At 44.1% G+C, this 25,097-nt stretch overlaps 1 protein-coding gene across 1 annotated transcript in view; it reads left to right on the top strand.

Annotated features, from left to right (window-relative positions):
- Positions 1–229: 229 nt before the first annotated feature.
- The window catches only part of FBL (fibrillarin rRNA 2'-O-methyltransferase), a 65,438-nt gene continuing 40,570 nt past the window's right edge, over positions 230–25,097 (top strand). The window contains exons 1-5 of the mRNA XM_078655323.1: positions 230–360; positions 13,737–13,865; positions 17,216–17,344; positions 18,596–18,690; positions 23,042–23,212. Coding sequence (XP_078511449.1) covers positions 351–360; positions 13,737–13,865; positions 17,216–17,344; positions 18,596–18,690; positions 23,042–23,212 — 534 coding nt within the window. The 5' untranslated portion in view covers positions 230–350. The remainder of the gene's footprint in view (positions 361–13,736; positions 13,866–17,215; positions 17,345–18,595; positions 18,691–23,041; positions 23,213–25,097) is intronic.

The raw sequence follows: 25,097 nt of genomic DNA, 5'->3' as shown, positions 1-25,097 counted from the left end.
AGGGTATCGAATAAACAATACTGTAAAATGTAAATATAAAAATTATGCAAATTTTTTTCTTTATTATCTAGCAATACCTTTATAACGTCCTTCATATAAAATATTTCTATTTTCTTGAGTCGCTTGCGTTATCCGAGGAGTCAATGCGTCGGTTCGTTGAAAGAGTGGGGGGTTCTAAGATGGCCGCCACGGTAGCCCGAAGTGAGGCTATGCATTTCGCACGCAAGGACTAGGGATAGTTTCTTCTGCCACTCTATGGTCTTTTTCTGCGCATGCTCGGCTGCACCTCGTAGTTTGTATCCCTGCAGGACACGTGTGGTCGAGTAGCTGTGCGTTTAAGAGCGTGCGACATGAGGCCAGGTAACGTTGGATTGAGTGGCCGTGCAGGCTTGGGGAGGAGAGTGCCTAACGCGGAGACGGGTATCAGAGAGAACGAAACACTCGAGTTGCAGAGTGATTATAAGGGGCGCCATTGGGGATAGCGAGAGAAGTAGGGCCTACTATGGACCTTGAAGGAGTTAGGCGGAGGTAAAGGGGGCTGGGGGCGGTAGCATTGCGGACACACCGATTTTGTTGTAGGGGTGTGGGGGTGATCAAAGTAGTCGAAGGTGGAGGGCGGCTGGTTGTGTGAAATCTCCAGTGTATTTTGTAGCGTAGGTTCAACGTGCGCTCTACAGAGCATTTGAGAAGTTTCTCCCTCCTTACGTGTGGCGAGATTATGTGTCCGTCTTTGTGGTGTGTGTAGTAGTAGGTAGTTTCTTGTCAAGTGTGCGTTTAGCTCCTTGGTACTCTAAAGCGCCACATTCTGGAACCAATTCTGACTAATTCTGAGACTTACAAATGCTCTCCCGGGGAAACTTGATAGTGCAGAGCTTAGGTCTCGGTTCTTATGGCCAATAGCCAGGCTATCCCGATCGTGGCTGGACGTTCCTGGGTAAGTCCCAAAAAACGTATTAATAGGCTAGAAACTAGGATCTAGCGTATGTTATTTCTTGAGCGCAAACCTAGCCAAAATGCAGCCGAAGGACTGTACGTAGTACAGCAAAGGTAAGCTTAAAGTCGGCAAGTAATAGTAGAGGAAGCTGAGTTATGAAAATGTAATAATGTATTGTGATGTAGTGTTGTGCGACTTAATTTCTTTCCTAAATTGAAGCAGCACTGGAACGGTCCAGATGAATATGGGATGTTGTTCCAGATCCTAGGTCCATAGATGAAAACGGCCTTTTGGCACGGGATTTAGGTGTCCACCTCCCCCTTTTATTGGCCATGGTTTAATAGGTATGCTGTGAGTGGACAATGTGTTGACCAAGTTTCCTTGTTTCCTTGCCTTGTTTGTTTGGAGTGCATGATGTCTTGTATGGAGAGGTATTAGACGCATGTTCTGTGTATCTGAGTGTCCTGTGTGCAGAGGAAGTGTGTAGTTGTATTATAAAATTAAAATAAATAATCTAACTTCGCGTCCTTTCTTTAGGTTTTGCTGTTTGAAGGGATATGGTTTGTTTCCCCTTGTATTCTGGGGACTTGGTTCCATGGTCAAGTGATATTTCTTTTCCTTTAGTGCTTAGGTAAATATTTTGAAGCCCCCCCCTTTAATCTGCCTATTTCTGGGTATCAACTTTCTCATACTGTAAGCATTTAGTTTTTATTAGAATAATTTGCTTTGAATATTTTCCCATGTCTTGTTGCTATTCCATCATTAATTTTATGATTCAACTTAGGGTATTTATGCCTGAGTTTATTGTAGTTTTGTGAATGCGATGGAGAAAAATTGCAGCATCTGGAGGAATGTTCCTCCCTATAGGGGGTGCAACGAAGAACAGTATATAAAGATCCATTAACCATCATCACCCCGCTCGCCCTAATTTTACTCTTGGGTTATTTTCCTGACTGTAGTGTTCTCTGTGTAATCCTTGGCTAACAGACAGTGGCATTTACTCTGTAGGAGGAAAAGACATGCAGCCAGGACATGTATTGACATATAAATGAGGTAGACACAAGCACATAATTGACATTTTCACAGATATGTTGTAAAGTAATCCACAGTGTCACAATAATTAAGTGTCACAGTAGAGTTATATGGATTTTACATCCGTTTCATTGAAAGGTAATTTGTGGTGGCTTTCATTTGTTGAGAATTCTGTTGCATTGTTAAAAGGTTAATTTTCTGACACAGCAGATGAACATCAGCCTATATGTGTATCATCACCTCTTGCATAGTATACCTAGGCCTTTCTCAAGGTAGGAGACCTATGGATAAAGGGTGTCTTGTTGGAGCTTGCAAGCACTTAAATGAATATTGAAAAGTCATAAAAGTAAATTTGGTGTAAACACATGATTGAGTGGTACGCAACAAGTGGCACTGCACAACTTTGTGTGGAAAAGTTAGAATTGCTGAGTGTGTATCATATTCTAAGAAATGAAGATGTCTTATATTTGATAAAGGAAAGTTTGATTTGAAAAATATGGAATCATTAATTCTAGCGCGTGGGGAAGAATTGCCATTGTTGGTAATTCTGTGGTTAATCTAAATGAGTCCCTCCTGATGGGGAATTGAACTCAACTGTTACTTCATGGTTTAAGGAATGTAACTGCGGGATTCAACATGTCTCATCCTACCATTAAAACTGATGACTGAGAAAAAAGGGACACACTGCAGCAAAAAGAAGGTGGTGGGTGGAATGTTTTCATTTATTTCAGCTACTGGCAATTGCTTAGGCCGCATTCCAGTCCATTGGTTTTAGCCCCCATGCTACTCTAGACAAAGGTGCGCATTTTGCAAATCAGTACTGCCCCTCCATAACGTACCCTAAGCAACCTCAGACAGGTTTTGACCTACTTAGTTCTCTTCAGTGACTGATAACTTAAGTACTATGGCATAGTGAGTACGGAGTCCATGTCTCCGCATACTTGTCTGACTTATGGCATAAACTTACAATAACGATGGTGGAATGCTTGAATGAATTTGTCACTGGCAATCTCTTGGGGCTGCTTTCCAGTCCGTACTTTTTCACCCACCATGCCACTTTATACAAGGAGCTGCCTTTTTAAGTTGAGCCTAGCAGCGTGCATGGGCTGCTCTGCGATGCTTCTTGTATCTACTCTGTGTGGGTCCGACGCCTCCCACGCATTGGCTTGGCTTTTGCACGTGTCTTTCTATAATGAAAGCACGCAAATGGCTAAAGGTGGGTGCTTGCCCCACCTCATTTGACATGTTCACTCCCACAGCGTTATTGCCTCGGGAGAGAGCAGCGGCGTGCAGGGTGACAGCTGCAGCGCCCCCTGGTTTTTAGGTTTCGTCCTGGGCGTTGCAACTGCGTAGCAGTTGCAACGCCCACGGCGAATTCTCATGATCCTACATATGCGCTTTAGTTCAGCCTCTGTCTCTCATTGGCTAGCTCCATAAATGGAGGCTAGCCATTGGGAGACAGAGGCTGTCAATCACGCTTTCTCACGAAAACGCGATTCGGGGGTGTTTCTCGGGCTTTTTTTAAGCCCCGCCCCTTTGTCCTGGGCCGCGCTGTCATTGGCTGCCGGCCCGGGACACCCTGTGACGTCATTCCCCGGGCCGCGCTGTGATTGGCTGGCCGGCCCGGGACCTGACTTGTTCTTTCCTTTCCTACCTGCCTTCCCCTCATCCACTCCTTCACTTCGTTTCTATCACTCCCTCCGTGTTATTCCTTTTCAATGTCCCGTTGACCTCTCTTTACGTTTCCTTCCACAGCTCCACCCCTGCTTCCATCCTGACGTCATCACTCCTCCAGCACCTTCGTCATTACTCTGCTTCTCTCCCTGCTGCTCTTTTCATTCCTTCTCTTCCTAGACACCTATTATGTTTCTTCTCTCACGCTGCCACTCACTTTCATCTCTTATTCTTTCCCTACCCTACCTCCTCTCTCAGACGTTTAATCTCCCACTCATTCCCTTCACCTCTGTCACACCTCCTTCTTTACCTCCCCCTTCCTTTCCTTGCTTCAGCCACCTCAACCCCGGTTAGCCTCGTGGGTTGCTGCTCGTGCAGCGGTGCGCGACGGGGGCCTCCCTCCCCTGCACGAAGGCGCAACTAGAAGCGACGGGTCATAACTCCTGCTCCTTGAGCCATAAGCAGCCCAGGGACGGGAAGCGCTAGAGGACGCCCCCCCCCCCTCCCCGGTAGTACTAACTGCTGACGGGCACTCCTCCGCCACTGAGCACACCTGCACATGAGCATCTGGGCGCACCCGGAAATGCGTCGTCAGCATAATAGGCGCTCCAAAAAAAGCCTCCTATAGAATCGGAATAATTAGGTGACTTGGTTAAGCAGCGAATTACACACACCAGCAGCAGTAAAGATGCCTACTTCATTCTATTGGCCAATCCTCAGTTTGGTGATGGGGACAGAACCAGTATGAAGAGAAGACTTTTTCCAGCAGCACACAAGGGTCAGTAACTTCTTGTTCTATTCTCAGGTCATCAGGTATCCGCAATCGCTTTTTTTGTAGCTACTTCCATTTACTGGCCTCCTGTCAGACCCTTGCTTTTCAATTCATCCGACATGCATCCCTCTAAATTTACTTCACAACAGATTGTCTCGTAAATCACCAAAAACCCAAATAGCACTAAAGCATTCCAATACAACATTAGCATTTGCTTAACAAGCACAGGATAAACATTTTTGCTTCTTTAATGAAACGTTTGCTTTTGTATTTTGTTGACTTGTAATGTTCTCATGTATCATTACTGTTCCTATTGTGAAGCGCTCTGACACCTTCGGGTAAAGTCCGCGCTATATAAAAACGCATAAATAAAATAAAACAAATAACTGCATTTCTTTATTAGAGGCTGCAAGATACATAATCCATGAGCCCAATAAACATGGGACCCAGCGGATATGCAGATGTTATTTCATTGGCGCTGGGCGGCCTTGTTAGAAAAGGTTTTCATCTGAAAGGCTTGGGGGCGGATAGTTGCCTGTCACTAGATACAGAGACTGTTTAAAGCCAGACCGGGGCTCCCTGGTGGATGTGCTGCTTGGACAGCCTGAGGAAAAGTTGGGAAGCATCAGGAAATGAACTCAATCACTTTGGAGTGATAGGCGAGAACCAGATGAAGGCATTTGACTTCTTTTGTAACTCCCACTAAGGACAGATTGCCAGCGCGAGCCAACCTCCATTACTGCAAATCAGACCCTTTCCCCTATGCCGATTTCATTAGAATGGCCTGCATAAACAGCAGTCAAAGCTGCTAATAGGGGAGTTTATATGCTCTGGGACCTGGCAAGGGCGGCACATATGGATATAGTGCTGGATATTAAATCGACGGCATGCAGACCTACTCCAGGGCCAGACTAATTATGGAGAGAGGAATTGTGTTGACTGGTCTGTCTTGGGGGCAAAGATAGTGAAAAAAAGTGCAAGCAAGTTGTCGTTAAAGCAGAACATGCTGTTAACAGAGAGGCCACAAGCAGGAGAGTTCTTTATCTCAAGTAAACAGGAAAATCCCAGCTCCCAAATCTGCTCCCAACCCCACCTCCTTTCCTAAACGTGTATCTATGTATGTGCTAGTGTGTTTGTGTGCACGCATGTGTGTGTGTGTAAGAGAGAAACAGAAAAGTGTGGGTGTGAGAGAGTGTGTATGAGTTTATATGTGTTTGTGTGTGTGAGAGGGACAGAGAGAGGTGTGTGTTTGAGAAAGTGCTGTGTGGTGGGTAAGAAATGACCTGCCGACGTGGGGGAAAGCAGGTTCGAATCCCTGCTTTGGCTCAACATCTTTTCATTCTGGGCCGATCTGATCACAATCTCCCAGCGCAAAAAAAAAAACACCCAATAAAAATCGTTCCTTGTGTAATGTAAAGCACTCTAATGCCCTTGGGCCAAGTTAACATTATGTGGAACTGTAAACAATAATAACAAGCATTTACAATGCAATGGTTTTGCCTTTGTTAAAGTTAGAGCTATTGGCATTGCTCTTGACATTATTTTTATTTATGTTTTTTTTAACATAAATAAATGGCATTGTCATTTACAATGCCACTAGCTTTATCTCTCGCAAATGACACACACACACACACACACACACAGAGCCCCCCACACACACAGCCACACAAAGCCCCCCACACACACAGCCACACAAAGCTTCCTACACACACAGCCACACAGAGCCCTCCACACACACCCACACAGCACAAGCGGGCCACAGGGGCACACGGAGGCACAAGCAAACCACTTCATAAAGATATACTGAACTCTAGCTACAAACTTTAATAGAGCCACCCGCGACCAACTGCATCAAAGAGATTAAATACAACCCAGTGTCCAAGGCAACCAATTTCTACGTACTGCAGATTTAATCCACAGCATCAAATAAAGCAGGTTCTCTCCCATGTCCAAGTTGAAAACCTTATTACAAGCCAGCAATGAGACAGTACAATTTAAGAGAACACTGAAATTTACCTGCAACCAAATTTCAGGAAACCATAGCTAAATAGTTTAATTCGGTAGCAGCAGATACAAAATAGCATGGCCAGTCTAGCACTGTACCTCAGGATACATGTAGGTCTCACACTTTAAATTTGAGGGATTCTGTCCCCCTTGGACACGGCCGGCATGGTGCTGGTGGGGAACGACGGAGACGGCAGCGGGGCTAGGGCTGTGGAACGGGGCCGGGAAGCAGCGGAGGAAGATGAGGGAGGCAGGGGGGCGGGGTTACAGCAGAACGCGCAGAGCTTCTGAGAACTGTGACAGGAACTACACAAACCAGATTGCACATATGGACGTGGATACGCGCCACCGCTATAACCATGTTAGAGTCAGGCAAATGCTTTCTAGTTTGTCATTTTCTCCGTTAGTATAAGGGCGTGACCAATTAAACTGACAACCCGGCAGTTTTACCGCCTGACCTTGAGATGGCAGCCATCGACGATAGCTTGCACAGGCACCAGAAGAATGTTTATATAGAACAAAGAAACTTGCAAATGCCTTCCATCAGCGAGGCCAACCCAAAGCAACGACCGCGTTCCCGGCCAATCAGACACATTAACAGGAGGATGCATACCTCGCACTAGGCTCGCCAAGCGCTTCGAAACGCGGCCTCGGTTGAAATGCCCCGAATGCCAGCGTCTACACCACCCGGCCCGCTCTCCCTCCCAATGTCCCAAAAAACCTCCGCTCCTCGTCTCCTCCCGCCATCGCAGAACACCCGCAAGCAGACCCCCGAGCACAGCACTCACCGCAAACCGAGGGGAAAAAAGGCAGCCAATCACCGCGCAGGTCGCCCGGCGAGCCTCCCGCAGCCTGAACCAATAGTAGCGCGGCTCCCGGGTGACGTCAGCGGTTGTTCCCTCGGCTTCTCCGCGGCCCCGGGGCTGCGGCGGTGATTTTCACGGGCAAAACGGCTGTGCACACGACGGCCGGAGCAGGAAGGCGGGCATCAGGAAACAAGCGGGAGGGGGCGGGAAAGGGGGAGGAGAGACGCAGCGCCATTGCGAGGCCAGCATCAGGAAACAAGTGGGAGGGGGCGGGAAAGGGGGGTGGAGAGACGCAGAAGTGCCGGCAATGCCGGACCAGATTCGGGGGCGTTCCCGGCTTTCGGCTGACGTCGCGTGACGTCGTCAAAAGCCAAAGAATCTCGGGAACGCCCCCGAATCTGGTCCGGCATTGACGGACAGGCCCCTCGTTCAATGGCTATGCTCCATTTATGGAGCCAGCCAATAAATGACGAGGGCCGACCCAAACCCACACTACAGTTCTCATTAGGTTTTCGCCTGCGCGAAAAAGCTGCGCAGAGCGCAGCTTTCGCCAGGCAAAACCTAAAAAGGAGCTAATATTTCTGTGTAAGAGTGCTTCTTCTGGCAGCTGCATGTCTTTGTTTTTTGTGACGAATGGAAAGTGAGCTGTCTTCTGTCAATAAATGATAATGTGCAGATTGTTCTGCAGTGCTGATTTTTTTTTTTTTATGCAACCCATTTTGTTACCTCCTCAAAACCGTCACTTAATATTTGGGGTGATCTTTGAACAGCGGCTGCACTGGGTCAAGCTGACTGCTCAAATAAAGGGATGCAACACTTTAAGGAATCATGATGCGATGGCCATTAACATTTTATGATGTAGATCAAAGTTTTGCAAGGAGACCCCTAGGCGGGAAGACTGAGGCCTTAGCTACTGTCAAATACGTGCTGTAAGGAATATGTACAGAAAGCATGAAGTGATTGATGCTCGCCCCCACCTACAGTTATTTACTACACAGTATTAAAGGGAAAAGCGGCAGTGTTACTAGAGTTGCTTTGTAAACCTGCCCTCCGGTCACCAAACCCTAAAAGCATGGTTGCAGCACCCCAGCCTTCAATTAACAAATGCACACCCAGCCCCAAGATCGGTGTGCTGTGCTGAAGAGTTTCAGTTTGTATCAGAGTGTATATATGTTGGGTGGGAGCAGATAGTGTTTCTCTTCCTCATGGCTGTGTGTTCAGGAATCAATTTAAGTATGGGTAACCCCAGCATCACCCTTGTGTTACGGGGAGACACTCCGGTTGGAGTAGCTGTTTACAAGTTTCGATCTAGAGATTAAACTATTGGCATTGTAAATGACAATGCCGTTTATTTATCTGTTTTCAAAACCAACACATAAATACAAATTTTGTCATTTACAATGCCAATAGCTCAAACATTTCAAAAGGCGAAACCTTTGCATTGTAAATGCTTGTTCATGCTTTGCATTAACATCATCCAATACCCCCCCCCCCCCCCCCCCCCCCCCCCCCATCCTCCGAGCACAAAGTTTCTCTCCCCCCAACCCCCCTTTCCGTGTGCATTGAGTGAGGCGCACACGCCCCAGGCACCCTCAGCAGCCAGCTTGGTAGTTTACTGGTGCGCTCTAATCTTCTGCTTCATGAACATGAAGGATATGTAAATATTTTTTTTATTATTGTTGCAAGTGAAAAGAGTAAACATGCAGTGTTTCCGTCGCTGATTCTTTTTGTTTTGCTTTGCCCCTTCCACTCCATGTTAGGAGTGTCCTACAAATACAATTTTGCATATCAAAAAGCAATTATCCTGTTGGAGAATACTTGGGTCTTACACCTGTCCTAGTTAGTTTGCAGTTTCTTCTGCATTTGTATTTCAGGCTGAGTAGTGAAGTGCTGTCTTTGTTCCTATAGTGTTCCTATATGTGTACTTTTAATACACTTAGTACTCCTTGTCTATGCTTTTGCAAAAAAAGCAATTTAAAAATCCTGTAGATTTTGCGCACCCTCCCCAGTATGTAATGTTTGTTCGCTGAAATTACATATGAAACAGTAATGCCATGGAAAACAAAGACTTGGTTTAGACCTGTAAATGTATATGATCATAATTAAGATCTCCCTACCCACTGTTAAGTTAACTGTAAGGACCAGGTCTTCTGGCCTTCCCCCAAACATTTTTATTCCCTGGCCTCACAATTTAATGGCTTTATATCAGACTTTTGTAGCTTTGGGCAATCCACCTGTCCTTGAAAGCCTTCCAAAGCCAGCACAATAAGATGGACGGACCGTTGAAACTTTCAGACACTCTATGCCATTCACTATTAGATCTGGGTTAAATCCATCATCGTTCTTCTGCTCACTTTGCCCCAGCCATATGCAAATCAGCCTTGACCCTGTTCCTCCAGGGAACAGTGCACCCTGAACTGCCAGGCCATGTCTTACCTAGACCGGAAACAAGCATCCTTGGCCTGGTTTCAGTGTAACAACCCTCATCAGCCTGGCTAGCTTGAACCTAGTGGCAAAGTGAGCAAGGGACCCAAGTATGGGCATACTCTGCAATCTATCAAAGGGTGGCTGGTGTCCAGGTCCTTGTGGACAGCACCATTGCAATATGGTGCTGTAACAAGCAGGGTGGCTCGGGTTTCTGAATCCTCTGCCAAGTGGCGCTACACCTGGATGTGGTTGCATCTTTCTGAACTTCATCTACCTAGTGGGGTCCCTGAATGCCACAGTGACGTCTCCAATCCCAAGGTGGCGCATTTCATTTCGATCTGTGAGACGTGTAAACTGGCTTAATCTGTTGGCCACTGTCAAACTTGCAGTGTCAATGACTGCATGTTGAAGTATCCTTTAAGACTCTTTAGGAGACATATTTGAAATGGAAGTACAATCCACTACTTCTCCTGCGTTAAAGACAGACTAAGCCCAAATCATTCTTATTGTCCAGGAGTGGGCAAGGAGAGTTTTGTACCGAGCTGCCGAACCTGAGTTTTTCCCCTTTATGCAGACTTACACTTCGGCAGGACCTATTGCTTTACCAACAGGGCAAGGGCCTTCATCTGAGTTTCCACAACCTGTACCTTTATGTGTGGAGATTAAGCAGCAACTAAAAGCATTTGTTGCGCCGACCGTGGTGGTTGATGGCATCCTTCCTGCCAGATACTCTTCCACAAAGTCTACCTACTCTGAATCTCTTCCCCCCCCCCCCCCCCCCCCCTGAACTTGCTTTTGGTATATCTCAGGTGCCTTTCGATCTGATGTATGTCTGTGACTATTGCTACAAAAAGTCTCCCTCATTGCAATTACGTCCGCATGTTGCATGACTGAGCTACGGGTGCCCTCAATACAACCACTTTACATCTCTTTTCTGGATAAACTCGCATTGCAGACTAGAGTGGTCTTCCAGCTGAAGGTTGCAACCTCTTCCAGGTTGGCCAGTGATTACTCTGCTAGTGTTTCCCCCAACACCATCCTAAGAGGGGGCAGTAGTAAATCGCGTGTCCCTGTGTGGGCTCTGAGCTTTATACAGTTGCTGCACAAAAGACCATCGCATGGATGATCATCTCCTTGTGTGTTTGTGGTGGGCAAAATAAGGGAAAGCTATTTAAAAAAGAAGCCTGTCAAGGTGGAAAGTCCACTATATTAAAATCTTCTAGGCATTGGCCAAGGAGCAGCATTTTTGAGGTCTTCACATGAGCTGAATAGATGAACTTGGCATGAGGAGTGCCTGGTCTTGACATCTGCAAGGCTGCAAAGTTGGTGGCGGTACACACTCACAGAACATAATTTTCAGAAAGCGAACTTTTTCTTGTGGTGCACTTGGTGCAGAATACCTTACTGGAAACTAGGATATCAGATTTCCCGCCCTCTTTCCCAATCTGGTAATACCAATGTTTAATCAAAAGCTTGCTTGTACAGTTTGTTTTTTGTAACCTATCTGGATTAATTGAACCCATGCATTTGTGAGTTTCAAGATTATACTTCCGCCAATCTCTGAGGCTGTTGTATGATACTTTAGGCCAGTGGTCATCATTTTTTTTTTTATCTTTCACAATTCTGTTCCTTAGATGAGTTGCCTACATGCCTTTCTCCCTTTGTCTGCTTTCTCATGTGTTCTCCTCCCCTAATTCCCGCACCATAGGTTATAAGGTTGGTTTAATGTTTTTTGTTCTTGAAATAAGTGTTTATTCGCTTTTGAGGTTGGGGGGTGTTCTTATTTCTGGGTATCTTAACAAACTTGTCCTTGGGTCAGACGTTTTTTCACGGATGTTGTTCCCAACTCTTGTGGGCTTAGGATGGACATGGGTTCAAGTATTTGCTGCTGATTTCCAGGTTAGGGTGCTGGAGGGCTAGGCGGCTTTCTTTTATAAAGCTAACTAGCAGCCCGTCCCGACGTTGTCCGGGGCTGAAATAGAATGTGTGCAAAGGATTTGGGCAGTGGTAAATGTGGCTGTTGTAAATCTGTGCATGCTGAGACTGCAGTGCGTCACACGCTGAGACTGCAGTGCGTCACAGCGTGCTTGTGAGGCCTGCGCGTGTGTGAAATAATATTTTGTGAAAGCTTAGTAATGTCTGCTGGTACGTTGATTCGCCTTAATCCCCGCTTGAGGCCCGGAGGATTTTGGGCAGTGTTAAATGCGAAGGGTGTGATCCCCGCTGGTAGGCTGAGTGGCATGATCCCCCGCCTGAGCACAATGCGAAGCTTTGTGCAATATGCGAAGCTTGTGCTCCCCGCTGATAGGCTGAGTGGTTTGTGCCCCTGCCCGAGCACTGTAGCAATATGGGAAGCACCGTAGCAATATGCGAAGCTTGTGATCCCTGCTGGTAGGCTGACTGTCTTGAGCCCTGGAGCAATATGTTAAGACGTGAGCGTGTAATGCCGCGGCCTGTGAAGCTATGCCCATTGGTGTTTGGCCAAGCCCCTCTCACAACGGCCACAAGCCGCGTCCCGTGAATGCCGTGCCCATTGATATTTTGGCACGCCCCTCTCACAACGGCCAGGCCCACCAGGGAGTAATGTGAATGTTTTTGTTTAGAATGCCGTATTTACTTTTAGCAGTAATGACGGGGAATGGCGTGCCTCGCGCCCATTGCTGTTGCAGATGCGACTGGTGCAGTGGTTGCTTTGGGAGTCAGGTTTTGGCGGTTCCAGAGGCCTCAGTCTCTTTGGAGTTTCTTCTTAAACAGATCCACTGTTCACAGGCGGTCTTGAGTCTTTTTCAAAAGCAGGTGGTCCTCCCAAGTTTCTGGAGTTGCCTGTGCGGGACGAGTTGATTTTGGCCCAGGTTTCGGCAAGGGTTGAAGATGGTAGTCTCCTGCTTTTGCTGCTCTTCAGCGTCATCTCTTCTTAGGTAATCAGAATCTCCTCTGGTGCCAGGGACTCCATAAATACAGAATTTGGGGTGTTTGCTGAATGTAGGGTAGTAGCCAATGGACTACTGACCCTTGAGGTCACTACGCCCCCTATAGGACCACTTTTGGGCAGAGTGACATAACTCTGTCCCAGAATTTCTAGTCATACCATCACAAAGATGGCTACCTCTGAAAAATCGTGTCTACCTCGCAGTTAGTATACCTTAGGAGTGGCACGCCAACCAGACGAGCTTATTTACCCAGCTGACCAGGCCACTAGTATATAGGCCTGCAGTGAATCTCCTCTACTTCCAAGTGACAGATTGTTGCCTTTTTTAAATATTGTCCTATTTCAAGAGCTTGTTGAAGATGCTTGACATAATATTACTGAAGTGTTCAATCTTTGCGTGTCAGTAAGACTAGTCCTACCAACCACTAAATAAAGGCCTTGGTTGAAACCAGCCGAGGTCATCGGTGATCACGTTGCAATCTGGCAGCAATTATAACACTTTTAATAAATTAGTTTGGTCTGCATTTAGGTTGGGGTTCCTAGTTCCTTACCTGCAAACTACTCAACTGTCTGAGCAGAACTGGTTTTGAAAATTCCTCTCTCACTTTTTCTATCACTTGACAAGGTTTGTGAGTTTTCATTCAAAAAGCGATTGTGATAATTGGGCATTCTGTCTCCTCTGAGCAGATAGTAGCATCAATAATTTATTTTGCAGATGTGGACAGATTGTGCCGAGCATGCTAGCTTACTATCAGTTCAGTGTCAAGCATTGTAGCTAGAGCGATTGTTGCATTGTGTGCCTACTTGCAGACAGGCAGATGATAAATTGATTAAAGTAGAACATTTACTGCAAAGTTCCCATAGGGCGGTGTGTATCCATTGAATGTTTTGAACCTGCACATTGTTCTTACCTATTTTTTTTCTCTTCTCCTAAGTAATGATTTCTTAGAGACATTTTCTTTCTCTCCTGGAGAGCACTCATTTGCCTTAAGTGGCTTTGGCAAAAATTGAAAATTCCACCTTTATCGTCTGACACTTGAAGCTTCTTTCAGTGAAGTACAAAAGTTAATACAAGCTACAATATTAGTTTAAAATGTGCAGTTATACAAGTCCATTTCCTGAGCGCTGCTTAAATTTTTGGTATTCTTTGTTCTCTAGGATTCAGTCCACGTGGTCGAGGAAGTTTTGGTGACCGTGGTGGTGGTCGAGGGAGAGGTGGATTTGGTGACCGTGGCGGTCGAGGGAGAGGTGGATTTGGTGACCGTGGTGGCTTCAGAGGTGGTAGAGGTAAGTGAAATAAGGACCGAGTGACAGTTTATCACCATAGTCAAATTGTTTAAAAGTACTCTTGATTTAACCCCCATTTTTCCTAATTATGCTCTGTTATGCCCTCTAGGATCTGTGGTGCATTATTGATAACTAGGTGTTTAAAAAGTTTAAGTTAAATAAAATTATTTCAATATCAGGATGCATCGTATCGTTAAAAACCGCTAATGTGCTCATCTTTTCCACATATTTTGTGATAAGTTTTAAAATAAATGTACAATTCTCAGCAACAAGCGGAGGATTTCTGCTGCATTTTTTTATTACATCAAATTAATTTAGTAGGTGCTGGTATGAACAAGCTTGATCAGTGCTGACATGAGGGGTGAGGGGACAATAAAGCCTCTGTAGGTCATTAGTCTGTCGGATAGGTTTTGCTGCCTAAGTAGGATATGATTTGCCTTGGGAGATCTAGTCACAAACGGTTTCATGTTTAATTTATTTATTGGGAAGCAGGAACCTAAATTCCATAACCTGAGTGTTTGAATCAAGGCATTTGTATTTGAATGACATCAGCAAGCAAATTTGACCTTGCTGGTAAGGGCATTTACTCCTTAGGATACCGTTCTCAGGATGTTGGAGAGTTACTGACTATCTTTCCAGTGAAGAAACCAAGATGGCAACAATGAATACACAAAGTACCATTTTGCACAATCCATTTTCTCAGTAAACTACGTTTTGGAAAAGAATGTTGTTGGAAAGTTTATTATGTAGTGTGGGTGTGAGACCTTGCCATGTAATAATATCACGATCTTCATTGGGTCCAGTTAGTTTTCTTTAATAAACCCATAGCTCAGTCCTGGGTAGCTGTGGCACAGTGCAGTTAGGCTTAATCCAAGTAACCAGTTTAAAGCATGTAGGAGTTCTGAAACAGGCAATACAGAAGCAACACAACACAATAAAACAACTCCAATTAAAAAAAGTTGTCTATTTTTATCTTTACCAAAATCTGAAACCAGAAATATGAATTGTTGAATGTAAGTAATTCATACTAGTTTTACTTTGGGTAATACAATAAGACATTGTAAGCGGTTTAGCAAGTCTTATCCAGCTCGCTAGTATGGCTATTTCTCTTCATTTGGATGGGCCACGAATGGGCTGAGGTTTAGCAAGGTAGTTACCTGTCTGGTCTAGTAGTCTCAGGGTCTTTCTGAAGTTTTATTTTGTCCCGCGTTCCAGCTAAGTAGTGGTCCTATTTGTAGGAAGCGTGCAATACTGAAGAGATGTGGTGAGTATTCCTGTGGGCCTTCCAGGTATCCACGAGTGTTGGGGAACATCTCAGGACTCGATCTCCCTCTAGCCAGCAGGGGAGCTCAGTGCAGGTCCAGTTGCCACTGGTCAATGGTCTCCCTGATACATGGGTACCGCAGTTGCTTGCAGGTAAGCTAATCTTTTCTTTTGGTGACTATGGTCCACTTCATCTACTCGTCCCAGGGCTTGGGGATACATCCGGATGGTCAAGACTTGGCTGCCAGCAGGCACTTTGGCATCCAGCGGCAGGCAAGTGTTACTGGGAAGCTGGGCTCTCTGGTAGTGCAGGGTTACTTTGCTTTTGATCTTGAAACTTAACAGTTGCGTAGCCAACTAGCTATTGAGTCACCTTTTCTATCCTGTCACAAGTGGAACTTGTTTTCACGAGTGGGCATAGCAGATGCAGTCCAGTCTTTGTTGCGGTAAGTCTTTGAGTCTAGGGAGCAGCAGGACAGTCCTCCTGTCTTAACAATCCATTATGGATCTGAGGACAGTTTGTCCGGGGTACCATTTTTATGCCGCCTTATTTTTTGTAGGAGGGGAGGACTCTGTCCAATGGGGCAATAGTTCTCACAAGGCAAACGTACTTACTTTAAATCACTTCCTTGACTTTTGGCCACCAAACAATCCCAGGATTCTCTTCCTAACCAAATCCAAGATGGTGCAAGTACCTTACTTGGCGAGTCCCTGGGCACACCCCTGGGGTGTACCCAGCATTATGAATTACTCCTCTTGGAAAACCGGTACTGAGGCAAACTTTCCCACTGAAGGAGAAGCCAGCCTGTCTCCCTACACAAAGGCAAAGGTGTGATTACTGTTTGCTTCACTGAGGCGGTAACATCCCTGAGTCTGGCAATTTGTGTCCACTGCCTTGATCGGCATCCTGCTTGAATAGGTCATACCTCCTCCCACCAGCAATTTTCTTTGTTCCCTGTTCCTGGGAGCGCTTCACTCTTGTTAGTGGGGCAGAATATTGTTTTGGGTGACAACTGCTGCGGATAGAAGGAAAGGCTACCCAATGTTTGGGCAACAAATTGGTGAATTTCTGACGTCTCCTTTATATTTAAAAGTTACTGCATCTATTAATTTGATACCTTGGAGTAATAACGATGGTGGTGCCAAATGGATGTTACCACTACACGTGGTGGCAAGTGAAACTGTTAGTTACTGACCCTACCCTCCTTGGAACTGGAAAAACAGCATTTTTTGCATTCTGTCAGGGAATAGTAAACACCAAAGATGCATGTGCTTCTTTTTAATATTGAGCACACTGCCTGGTGGGATATTAAGGTCTTCCCTAGGGATGGTTTAATAATATTTAAAAGGACGTTTTCGACCCAGCAGAAAGGTTTAATTTGCCATGTAGCATTGGGAGTCTTAACACTTCCAGATTAGGCTGCAGTGGCAGGCCTAGAGTCCAGTTTTCAGTATTGGGCAACTGTACACATACTTTTGGGGTCAGAGCACATAGACTGGGACCTGGATGCCAATGCGCAGTGGCCCATTCAGTCTCAAAACCAGCACCATTAGCCCAAAACATTGAGGGGGGGATACAAAAATCGATCCTTTCCTACAAGCTTGCAGTAAGTTATTCAAAGTCAGTTAATAAATATAGATTTTACCATACAAACTAGTTTTGTTGTTACTTTCAACGACAAACCAAAACAAAAAGGGGAATGGCAGATTAAATTTTTCACAAATTAAGAATCAAAAGTTGACAAAGTTAACTTAGTCTGTGTAGAGCTATTGGCAGTACTGACATTTTGCTTTTACATATTGCAGCACTCTTTCTGTATTACCTAGGCATGTTGCCATAAATTGTCAATAGTCTGTTTCCCTCTAGTAGATTGAAGAAGCATGGCTTTTGTCAATAACATGAGGCGTTTGTTTAAAAAAAATGGGGAAACAAAATTGGCGTAAGACCAAATGACATGATAAATGTGTATGGTAATTATGTTGGATACTTGGGTAAATATCCACTTTCTTGGCTATTTAAAATAATGTAAGAAGTGCATGTTGTGGCAGTTTTGTGGATTTATTCAAGCTGGATCGTTCCTCCTTAGGTGGCTTTCGATCTCCTGAAGGTGGCTTCAGGCGTGGAGGGCCCCCAAGAGGAGGCAGAGGGGGACGAGGAGGCCGAGGGGGCTTTGGAGCTGGAAGGAAAGTGACAATTGAGCCACACAGACATGAAGGTGAGTAATCGGAAAAGGCCCGAGTTTACTATCTCAAGAAGTCTACTGTGACTTTCATTAAAGATTTTTAACTTGCATCGTCTTGACACACTAGTGGAGGTTAGGGCAATCTGAGCCTCTTTTACAAATGATGAGAAAGTTATGCTGTACTAACTTTGCATTCTTTGTCTTGTTGAAGGTTTCCTTTGATTTCAATTAGTCTACACTAGAGAGATTTACAAAATCTCTGGGATGTGCTGTATTGGCATGTAGCACTAAATAAATATGAACAATTATTTTACACACTTCATTAACCGCCTTATAGTTGGTTCTTGCTTCCTCTTATTTCTGCTATGTTAATGAAGCATTTTTGTGGTTGTGTGGGATAATGATTATAAGATTTGGATGTTGAAGACATTTTCACTAGGATCATGGATGAAAGAGTCGAATTAGTCACTGAACCAGTATTATCAAATATTTTCTGGTATGCGTACACAATGTGTGTGTGTGTGTGTGATTGTTGCCATTGGGCATATGCGACCTGAGAAGCTACTGAAATAATTTAATGCACACACTGTGCACTTACTACTGTGATTGTGAAGCGCAGAGAGTAACAAGTCATCCTCCGCGTACGAAGTTAATGGTGTATATATGCTTTCGCTGAAACTGTAGCTGTACTGGTGAATTTTCGATGCCTTATCGTTAATCTCAGTCTGATGCATTTCCAGGATACAATTATTGAGAAAGCCATTAAGTGTCACCTTAAATTTTAGGTTTTTATTTTTTTGCATAACTTATTTAATGTTAAATGTTATGAAGTAACTCATGGTTACTTGCATGCAGTTTTACTTGTTAATTTATTTGACATCTTGTTTAAGAATGCACTCTTTGCAATATTCCTGCTCCATATTAGAGCAGCCCGTGAATCATGATACTTTGTCATTCAGGTATCTCATTGTCACATTTGAGTTTATACCAAGTAGTAACCAGTATTCAGTTAACCTGCAGTGGTCTCGGACTGTGAACCTATTTCGAAGGTAGTAAACACATTGTTAAAGCAATATTTTTCAAATCTCTATTGGAAGCATTTTCATAGTTTTCGCTTACTTGTGGATTTAATGAGTTATCAAAGTTCTGATCAGTCTCTGTTGCGTGCCCTTTACAAATACGAGCATAAGCATAGTGCGGTGACTTTGGTTTATTTAATCTACATTAAGTAGAGTAAAACGACGTCCTCAGTTCTATCTATGAGCCAAATGTTTCTTTTTTTAGGTGTCTTTATTTCCAGAGGAAAGGAAGATGCTCTGGTCACAAAAAATATGGTCCCTGGAGAATCTGTCTATGGAGAGAAAAGAATATCTGTTGAGGTACATGTTTTAAATGTATTTATCTTTTATGGTGTAGACTCAGGAAATATGTGGTGCGGGGTCCATTGTCGTCAATGCGGAATGCCATGAATTGTCCCAAATACTTCTGTAACCTTTTGCTCCCTGTTGCCAGTATCTTTCAGGTTGGCCTAGAAATCTTGAAATTGCTATGTACTTGATGCCAAATATTAGAATAACTAACCACAGGATATTAGGTCAAATAATTTACGAAAACAAAATGTTGTACCTTACTGCAAGCCATTTTATGCTGTTAGTCAACCAGCACCCCACTCCGCCTTCACAACCTTCAATCTCACATTATAGTTGAACACAAATTGAAATGTTCTATATAGAAAGCACTCTGCACTGAGTGAACAAGGGACACGCTACCATCCAATCCAAAGAAAAAACAAAGGAAAGTCAATTGGCACACCTATTCGACGCCCAAGACAATACAACACCTTTACAGATGTATTTTGCCTTCCTGCTTCAACTTCTAAAATATTAAACCAGCTCTACTAACTGCAAACAACCAATCTTTAACATATGTACACACTTGAATAATGTCGCTTATGGAGCCATACAAAACCGATAATGGTAAGCACCATACAAATAAATGCCAGTAACCTAATTGCAGTTACTGGGCAGATATTTGGATATGCTATTCATACCAATGGATTCTTTCGGAAGCCACATGTCACAAACAATCTGTCCTCTGAACTCAGCAGAGAAATTCACCAACCAGTGGTAATTTTACCTGTCAAATTAATCTCCTAAACATATCCTAGCTACCCTCACAGTTCCCAGCCGTGGGTGGACCGAACACCTAGTCACAGTGGAAAACCAGCCAATCGTGAGATGGCTTTTATCTTTTATAATGGCCATTCCAAACGTCTAGTCTGTCATTTGCGACCAGCTAAAACTCATGTTCTCCAGTCACATAGAACCATGATCCTATTATCCGTTTAAAATTCTCACCCCGATAATTCTTGAAAATATCACCAACAGCATCACTAAAGTATAAGCAGTACATTGGCACCAACTCAGCATGAACATAATAAAAAAATGAAAGCCCAGGCCTTGTCGTTTTGTAGTCTGTGAGCCTCATCTAGAAGAGGTTTGACTACTGTTTTTGAGCAAATTCAGTGTGTGGGAATTACTCCAGTCCTGCTTCTTTGTAGGTCATGTTTTGCTGGTGGCACTTTACTTCTGCTCCAATTGCAACCCACTCTCGCCAAACTGATGTAGAACGATATATTACATGGCGTCACCCCCTGCCTCTTGCCATTTCCACTATCTGCGGCCAGGGTTTGCATCCACAGTTCAATATGGCAAACTTAGTGAAGGTAAACACTCCCAAAATCCGACCCCAGTACATTTTTAGGGCTCGGCGACGTCACCACTTCGTCAGAAGTGGGGCGGAGCTGCGAGCCGTATTAAGGGGTTTCTGGATGGTGCTTCAAAAATTCCTCAGTGTGCGAGCATTTTCAGTGCTTTGTCACCATCTTTATGGTGATTGGTCCTTGCGGTGCCGTGTTTTTAATACCCTTAACGCAATAGGCCATATATATTTCCAGTTGGGCATTTCCTGCATTTTGTCTGCGGTTACGAGCGCGGCAGTCCATAAATATCAATTAGGAGCTGTCAGGGTGCCTCGGTAAGTGAATCCAGATGGCCGGGGCACGTTCACCATTCAGCAGTGAGTTTTGCGGGCGCGTGCGAGAAACCAGCAAATATGGTGTTTATAAACGTAAATGTTTCTTTATTCTTCTATTTTTTTATTTATCCGTGGCGAAGGGGATGTTTTACCACGGGTTTGAGGCACAGATTGAGAGCTCTTGTGTATGGGTCTCAAGTTTTCCAGTTCTATGTCTGCTGATAAATTTTCTGTAAGTATTATTACCGTCGAATGCGTGCTTTTGTGCCATAGATCTCGGATTTTTTTTTTATAATAGCGTTTGAGTGAAACAACGAGCCCTACACAATATTTAAGAGAAATGAGGTCAAGGTATTGAACTTTTTTTTGCATTTACCGGAAGCTACGCCCTGCTTGACTCCAGTACTTTCTTTCTCGACTGAATTTGAATGCAGGAAGACAGGTTCATACGTTTTTCGTCTACTACGAAATATTGATGACGCGCCCCTTGTAAACCTGCCCACTAATGGCGCCGCATTTTACGAGAAGGCGACACTCCCTGCATAGTTCAAGCACACGGTCTGTGCCTTGCTTTGATGTAGCTGGACAGTTACAGCTGAGGCGCTCAAATATGATATACATCACCGGAGAACACTGAGGGTAGGATGCGTTGCATGTCTTTAAAAACCGAAGCCACTCCTGCACCAAAGGAAAAAATAAACCTTTATGGAACGTATATTTTATCTGACAGCGCTTTGAACATTTATTTGCAGGCTCGTCTCTTCCAGACTGGCTTTGAAGGCCTAGAACGTGACACCAACATAAATCACTCTCTAAACATCCAATTTAGTTCATATTTAGAGTCTTTCAGATGAGAGCGTTATCTCGCCAGGAATTAACATTGCTTTTCATAACAAAATGATCATAAAACACTCAATGATTTACTGCTTTTGCTGAAGGGGAAATAGACTATGCTGTTTTACCTTTATTAGTTTGCAGTTGTTTAAGGACATGACTAGTGTTTGGTCGCTTGAATGTAAACGAATCTGGGAACTGATGACAAGGAAATCAAATGCATGAACAAGCATTGGTAAAGACAAAGGTTTGACTTTTTTATGTAAAAAACCTTTGTTTTTACCAATGCTATTCTACCTTATTCATTTTAGGGAATGTGTAAAAGCTGAGCATGTGTGGTTCAACTGCATTAGAAAGTTCAGATCTCACCCTCTGTCATCCCCTTTGTGACAAGACTATAGATGCTTTGCCGTGTGCTCTCGCCTAGGGTCAGTCAGTAGTGAGTTTTAAATGACTACTCGCATCAGACCGGAGCATGAGTTACTGTCATCAAGGATTGACTACCTGAAAAACTACAGCTCCAATTTACCTGCAAGCTCGATAACTTAAAAATGTTATTATTTCAGGGATTTTATAGTCTAGTGCAGATTCAGAGTGCAGAGTGCAGAGTGCAGACCACCACACACTTTCACCCCCACACACTCGTCACCCCCACACACTCCACCCCCTTTCTCCCCAGGCTCACCCCCACACTTTCTCCCCAGGCTCACCCCCACAGACTCGTCACCCCCACACTTTCTCCCCCTTTCTCCCCAGGTTCACCCCCACAGACTCGTCACCACCACACTTTCTCCCCCGGATCACCCCCACAGACTCGTCACCACCACACTTTCTCCCCCTTTCTCCCCAGGCTCGCCCCCAGACTCACCAGTACACAGAAAACACACACAACACCACACCCCCAGCCGTCAATGAATGCTTTCACCATGCACAAAAGCCAACAACCACCAATGTACGCTTTCACCCAAAAAAACTCCACCATGCATCCGTGCCGCTAAACACCCACGCACACAACAAACAATGTCGGTGCAACTTTCTCTAAAGACACACACACCAACAGCTGACAGTACACCAGCCACTCTTTCAATTGGCACAATCTTCAGCAGCTGTCAGTGCACATTACCATATACAATGCCATTATCTCAAACTCAAACAAATCGAGCCCTAATGCATTCCTAATGCTTGTTCTATTCAGGTTGCTGACTTTCTAGTTCTTCTGCTCCAGAGCTGTTACCCATGTTTATAGCCCTTTCCATGAATATAGATTCCCCCCCCCTCTCTCACTGTTACTTGGCAATGCTTCGTTTGGCAAATCTGGAGGATCTCCCAGTCTATTTTGAGTGCGTCCCCTCTTTTCCCTCAAGATGTTCATGTTTATATAGTTATCCTCTTCTGAAATTAGCAGTATGAGCAGGAAAGGCTGATTGTGGAGGTTCTTGCTGGTCAGAACAATGGCTTTTGATTTGAATGGTGAGGACAGTACTTGTTAAGGGTTTCTTTTTCGTGCTGCTGCTAGGCTTTTAAGAATCTTAAGGCCTGGTTTTCACCCGCTTATTTCATGATTGGTTTGGAGATGGTGTGTTATAGTCTGTGATAGGTGTTTTTGCATGATTTGTAGTTTTGGGAGGACTAATGGAATCTCTGCTTACATTTTAAAAATGTGAATGGAGTTGACATGGCAGAAGTTCCAACAGTACATTGTGTTAGATGTTGAAGAGCCATTAGGACACCAGTTGTCTAATCTAGCATACTTCTATCTTGATCGTTTGACCTCTGAACATGTTTTTAAAGCGTTGGCACCTTATTTGTATATGCTCCTAAGAAATCTTAAACTGTGCCTCTCATACTTTTCTGTTGCAGGATGGGGAACAAAAGATTGAATACAGAGCCTGGAATCCTTTCAGGTCCAAACTAGCTGCTGCCATTCTCGGTGGAGTTGACCAGATTCACATCAAGCCTGGTTCCAAGGTCTTGTATTTGGGAGCAGCTTCTGGCACAACAGTGTCACATGTGTCTGATGTTGTGGGTCCAGTAAGTACAACCTAGATACAGCACCAATGTCTATGCAAGTAGTTCTACTAAAACACTATTGATGGATCATTTATGTGCTTGTCTGAATCACACTATACAAATGATATAGGAAATAGTACAATTTAACAAAGCATTTTGAAATCTTGCCTTTAGAATTTTCAAATGTAGCAACACGTAATACCCTCTGGTATTAGAAACAATGCATTTTAACTTCAACTTCTTTTGATTAGGTTTTCATAACTTATTGTTCAAGAGTTAAATTGCCATTCCATAACCAAGCCTGAAAATGTACACTGAAACCATTGGTTGCTCTCATGTCCTGCTCCCTCCTCTCCTTGACCTTACCCTAGTGAGGGTTTAGGAATGGGAGTTTCAGACCATGGGTCAAGAAATCATCTGTTGGTGGGAATGTAGTCTGGTGCTGAGCCTTAATAAAGGGTTGAGGGAGTCTCAAGTGTGGTGTGCGCACTCAATGTGGAGGAGGTATGGGTGGTGGCGTTTGGGCGTTTATGGTCTGTAGGGCCCATGAGCTGGGATCTACGTTCTTATTTTGAACAACTGGAGGACCCGTTGTGCCCCAGGGGTTTAAAAAGTCGGAGTAGTCTGGCAAGGATTTCTACCTTGGTTTGAACATGCACTTGTTTTGTTCTATGTTTTCTTTTTTGCACATCTGTTGCCAGGATGTGCCAAAGTTTGTTTAACAAGAACGTGATAGACTGATTTCTTATTTTTTTGCGGAGACGAGCGTTATAAGTAGGGCATTGTGTTCTGTTTTTTACTGGGAGTTTTCATTTTATTATTTTTTATAATCTATAAAGACATACAGAAACGATCTATTGGTCTTCTTTAGATGGTTTTCCCTGCTGTCATTGACAAGTGACAGATCAGTAGGTGTGAAGTTTGACAGCTAGGGGAAGTTTAAAAAAAAATACCTAGCTTTTATTAGTCCAGATATACAGCTCTTATACAGTGAAGACGTTTTTAATATATATCTATATTGCGAAAACCTCTTGGACATTCAAATGTAAGTATACATGTTATCAGCTGAATAAATGTGGAAATACACCCTTTCCAGCTTCTTTTATACACCTAACACAAGATAAACAAGTATTTGCAATGCAGTAGGTCTCGCATTTACGTGAGTTTGAGCTACGGGCATTGTAAATGACAATACCTTTTATTTATGTGGATTTTAAAACATAAATAAAAGGCATTGTCATTTACAATGCTAATAGCTTAAACTCTAGCTAGCAAATGAGAGACCTATTGCATTCCAAATGCTTATTTGAAAACGTGCCCTATGCTGCATTTTCACTTTAATGGCAGCCACGCCCTAGCCTCTAACTACCTGCATCTAAAGAAAGGTGTGCGGCCGCCATTAACATAAACGCAGGGAATGGGCGCGTTTATACGTAAGCATTTAAGCAGCATTGTGCGTGCAAAAGTGCTGCACAATGCAGGGAACATTTTTGTAAGATAAAGCGCAGCGTCCATGATCGGGCACTGCCATGAAAACGGAGTGGGTTAGGTAGAGCCTGTTGTGCCTGCAAATGCAGCTAAATTGTAGCTAAAATAAACTGTGACAACATGAGCAGAGTCCAGTTTTCATGGGAAGTTACAAATGCAGACATGGTGTTACTAAGGTGGGGACTAATAAGCCTGTTAACAAATCGGAAGCAACCATTTATAAAGGGCAGGAGCCAATTGAAAAGATGGGCGGGGAGTGGGCGGAGCTTCAACTCCATTCTTGAACACATCATGCCTCGTGCATGCGCTGCAGTGTCTTGACCTAAAAATGACTAAATATACATAAAACCAACACATATATAGATGGAAATGACAAAATTAATACTATAAAACCGGAAGTCCTTGTTATACATCTGCA

This window comes from Lissotriton helveticus, chromosome 7 (assembly GCF_964261635.1).
Source record: "Lissotriton helveticus chromosome 7, aLisHel1.1, whole genome shotgun sequence".
In the NCBI taxonomy this organism is placed as follows: Eukaryota; Metazoa; Chordata; class Amphibia; order Caudata; family Salamandridae; genus Lissotriton; species Lissotriton helveticus.
The sequence above is the reverse complement of the archived record's forward strand: the minus strand, read 5'-3'. Positions and strand labels throughout refer to the sequence as shown.